This window comes from Antrostomus carolinensis, unplaced genomic scaffold (genome assembly GCF_000700745.2).
Source record: "Antrostomus carolinensis isolate BGI_N321 unplaced genomic scaffold, ASM70074v2 scaffold38948, whole genome shotgun sequence".
NCBI lineage: Eukaryota > Metazoa > Chordata > Aves > Caprimulgiformes > Caprimulgidae > Antrostomus > Antrostomus carolinensis.
The window spans coordinates 1-3,758 of NW_010331713.1; the positions used below are offsets into that span (position 1 = coordinate 1).

Here is a 3,758-nt window from a genome sequence, read left to right on the forward strand (position 1 = left end):
AGGGAAAATACTGTCTTCAGCTTAAGGGTTGTTACTGTGAGACACAGAGAGCCCAAGGCACAGCCCCAAGGAGAGGCAGAGCACTGTGGGAGGGCCAGAAGTGGAATCCCAGAGTCCCAAATCGTGGGCTCTCTCCTTCACTCCGAGCACAGATAATTGGTGTGAACCCAAAGAGCTGCCGTGCTGCACCTCAGCGAGCGCACCTGAGGGTTTCTCTGCTGATTAAGTGTTGTTGCGGATTAGGCGACAGTTTCATATGAAGAAAGAAACATTTATTGGCACATTCTGGGATTTTAAAGCATTTTACAGATTCTCCAGGTACATATTAACCTGAGATGACACACAGCTTGCTGCCTGTGCATGCCTTTGTGCTCTGTGCAGCTGAAAAAGCAGGTTTTTACACAGGCAATACAATAGAAATAGTTGCTTTTTTATTTCTTAAACAGGAGAAAAACCATGTAGATATTTCCTCCATAAAGGTTTGTCTTACTAGTCTGCTTTCTGTCATGGAAATTGCTGGCCCAGGGAGATGGGATCCAGTTGCCTACAAGGTTTCACCTAGAAGGTCACTTCATTGCAGCTACCGCATCTCCAGGACAAGTGTTTGTGCCCCACAGACTGAGGGATTTCAAGTACTTTGGTGCTGTTGTTGAATTTAGAAGCCTCGTTCTGCACCTTTGCAGGTATCCCTTGTAAGCCACCTCCGGATATTCCCAATGGGAAGCACACGGGCAGGCTGCTGGATGAATTCCACTTCGGTACATCAGTAACATACACCTGCAACCCCGGGTACCCCCTCCACGGAGAGCCCTCCATCCACTGCACCACCTGGGACGGGGAAAACGGCGTGTGGAGCGGCCCCCCGCCGCAGTGCGGAGGTAGGATTGTGGGTGCACGTGCAAATATTGGGGTGCAATCCTCCCAGCCCTAGCGCTTTGTATTCAGAAAGATTGGGAAACCTCCAGAAAATTGTACTTCTTACCCTGAGTACCTGCTAGGGCAGGATTTGCACCGGCTGTTTTTCCAGCTGAGAGGAGGAGGCTGGAGGACCATCCCACTGCCTCCAGCATCCCTCCAGCCTCACCTTTCAGCTCAGGGCTGTCTCTCGATGTTTGGCATTGCTGGATGAGGGCAGTACATCATCTGTGGGAAAAGTATTTTCAGACTTGTGTCTAAACAAGGATTGCAACTCCAAGTGGCTCTGCAGCTGCACAGCTCTGCACGCTGCGTAAGTGCCTGTTTTGAGGACCTGCACTTCTTTTTCAGAGGCAAGATGTCCTGTCCCCCAGGTCCACAATGGGAGAATAGTGTCTCCTAGGACTGCCTACACACACAAGGACACGGTTACCTTTGAGTGTGAGCCAGGCTATGTTCTACATGGCCACAAAGTGATCCAATGCCAACTGAATAACACCTGGGAGCCACCCGTGCCAGTCTGCAAGCAGGGCAAGTGTTCCAACAGCTCTCTGAGTGTTAATCTTCCCCCTGCCCTCCCAAATCTGCTTTTTTTTTGACTCCTTTAACAACTGGGCTGGTTTATCTTTCTCAGTAGCTGGCTGCAGTGCACCTCCCAGACTGGTGTTTGCTGAGCTGAAGGAGCCGTACAGCAACCAGACGGTCTTTCCCGTGGGGAGGACGGTGGAATACGTCTGCCGGCCTGGGTACGCCCAGCACCTGGGGATGCCACGGGCCATCACCTGCCTTGGGAACCAGACGTGGTCTCCAGCACTGGAGTTCTGTAAAAGTACGTCCTGCAAGTGCTAAAAAACACTGAAGTGTTGGGCTTGGCTGGATTTTCACATTTTTCTGGCTTTAGGGGTTTCTTTATTTTATGTGGTTGTCTCCCTGTGTCAGCATCCCCGGGTGGGATGTGAGTGAGCAGCTGAGGGCTAACGGTGCCTGGTGTTCCCTTCCAGGGAAACAATGTCCCAACCCAGGGGATCCGGAGAATGGCAGAGCTGTTGTCCTGACAGACCTCCTCTTCGGGTCCAAAATCAATTACACTTGTGACAAAGGGTGAGTCTTGTGACTAGCTGAGTTCAGCTGCCAAGCTGAGAGTAAAGCAGATTTTCAGCTTTACATGAAGGAACCAAGTTCCCAAGTCAGAAGTCTTGGTTGCCACTTCCAAGGGTTGTAAAGAAATCTCAAGTCTCTTAATGTAAATTAATAAATCCTTCTGTGTGGCTCCAGGTACAAGTTGGTTGGAGGCTCTCAGAGAACATGCGAGGTCTCTGGCACACGTGTCTCGTGGAGTGGAGATGCTCCTGTCTGCCAGCGTAAGTAGCCACAACAAAATTCCTTGGAAGTGGCTTGCAAGAGAAAGTGGCACATCTTTCAAGACAAAGATTTTATTGCAAAAGATTTCTCAAGTCACTGTATGTGTAAAATCTCTCCTTTTTCTTTTCGTTTTGTTTTGAATGCTTCTGAAAATGTTTCCAAAGGTCTTTTATTTATCCTGGTCCAAACTGGGGAAATTATTACTATTTTAAACTCTCCATTACTGAGTAAGTATTTCTCAGTGGTCAAGTGTAGGAATGGTGTGGCCAGTCTCTCTCTGCATGTCTCACCAATGGTTATGGAAAGGGGGGTAAGAATTGTCCCACCACCTCCAGATGTGAGCAGCAAGGAAGTGACTCACAGGAGGGCACAGGTTTTTCCTTCCCACCTGAGAGTTTTTTTCCACACAAGGTTTGTCTCTGGATAATTTGGGTCATTGTATCCAGAGAGCATCACCACAGAGATGGGTTCATACCCATCAGTTCCCTTCCTGGGAAGTGTGTGTGTCCTGCAGAGCCCTGATGCTAAAAGCCACCTTGTACGTGCCCACAGGTATCATCTGTGATCCACCTCCGGACGTCCCCCATGGGAGACACAGCGGACACTCAAGGGACACCTTCTCCTACGCGGATGTGGTCACCTACACCTGTGACCCCAGCCACATGCTGGCGGGAGAGCCCTCCATCTTCTGCACCACGTTGGACGGGGAGCACGGGGTGTGGAGCGGGCCACCACCACGGTGTGAAGGTAGGGCTCTGCCGTGCGTGGGCGTCCGTCTGTCTGTCCATCCATCTGTCCATGCCAGTGAGATCTGGTTGTGAGTGGCAGAAGGAATGACTGTGGGTGTGGTGAGGGCTATGCTCACTGGTAGGATGACAGACAGCTAACTTGGCAGATATTTATTCAAAGGAGTTAATGGAATTTATTCAAAGGAGTTAATGGAATTAATTTCTTCCTCCTTTGGTTTTTGAAGGTTGGATTTTTTTTTTCTTGCCCTGCACATATTTCTTATTTGCCTTTCCTTCTCCTTCGCAGAGGTGAAGTGTCCTCCCCCTCCAGGCATTGCCAACGGGGAGCACAGTGGCCAGTCCTCAGACATCCACCTCCCGGGCTCGGCGGTGCAGTACACCTGCAGCGATGGCTACTCCCTCGTTGGGAACGCCTCTATTTTCTGTACTGCTGGGGGAATGTGGAGCCGGCCCCGGCCCCGATGTGAAGGTGTGTTTGTGTGGGCTTCTTTTATCTTTCCCGAGGCCCTTTCTTCCTTCTTGATTCTCGGTCTAATCACTGCAGACCAAAGTTCCAGTGAAAAGCAGAGATCAAAGGTCCCAGAGGCAGGAGGAGCTCCATCTGCCTCTGTGGATTTCCCTTTCTGTCCCCCAGTAAGGACAGACTCTCAGGAGCAGTTGAATAATGATATTTTATGTAAGAATAAGAGTCAATAATGTTGACATGCCCATGACAGTGATGGCAAGGTTCAG

General features: G+C 50.1%; 1 protein-coding gene across 1 annotated transcript in view; it reads left to right on the forward strand.

Annotated features, from left to right (window-relative positions):
• Positions 1-683: 683 nt before the first annotated feature.
• The window catches only part of LOC104529092 (complement receptor type 1), a gene marked incomplete at both ends in the record, with an annotated part of 10,693 nt that continues 7,618 nt past the window's right edge, over positions 684-3,758 (forward strand). The window contains 6 exon segments of the mRNA XM_029086296.1: positions 684-878; positions 1,550-1,744; positions 1,917-2,016; positions 2,191-2,276; positions 2,830-3,081; positions 3,313-3,495. Coding sequence (XP_028942129.1) covers positions 684-878; positions 1,550-1,744; positions 1,917-2,016; positions 2,191-2,276; positions 2,830-3,081; positions 3,313-3,495 — 1,011 coding nt within the window.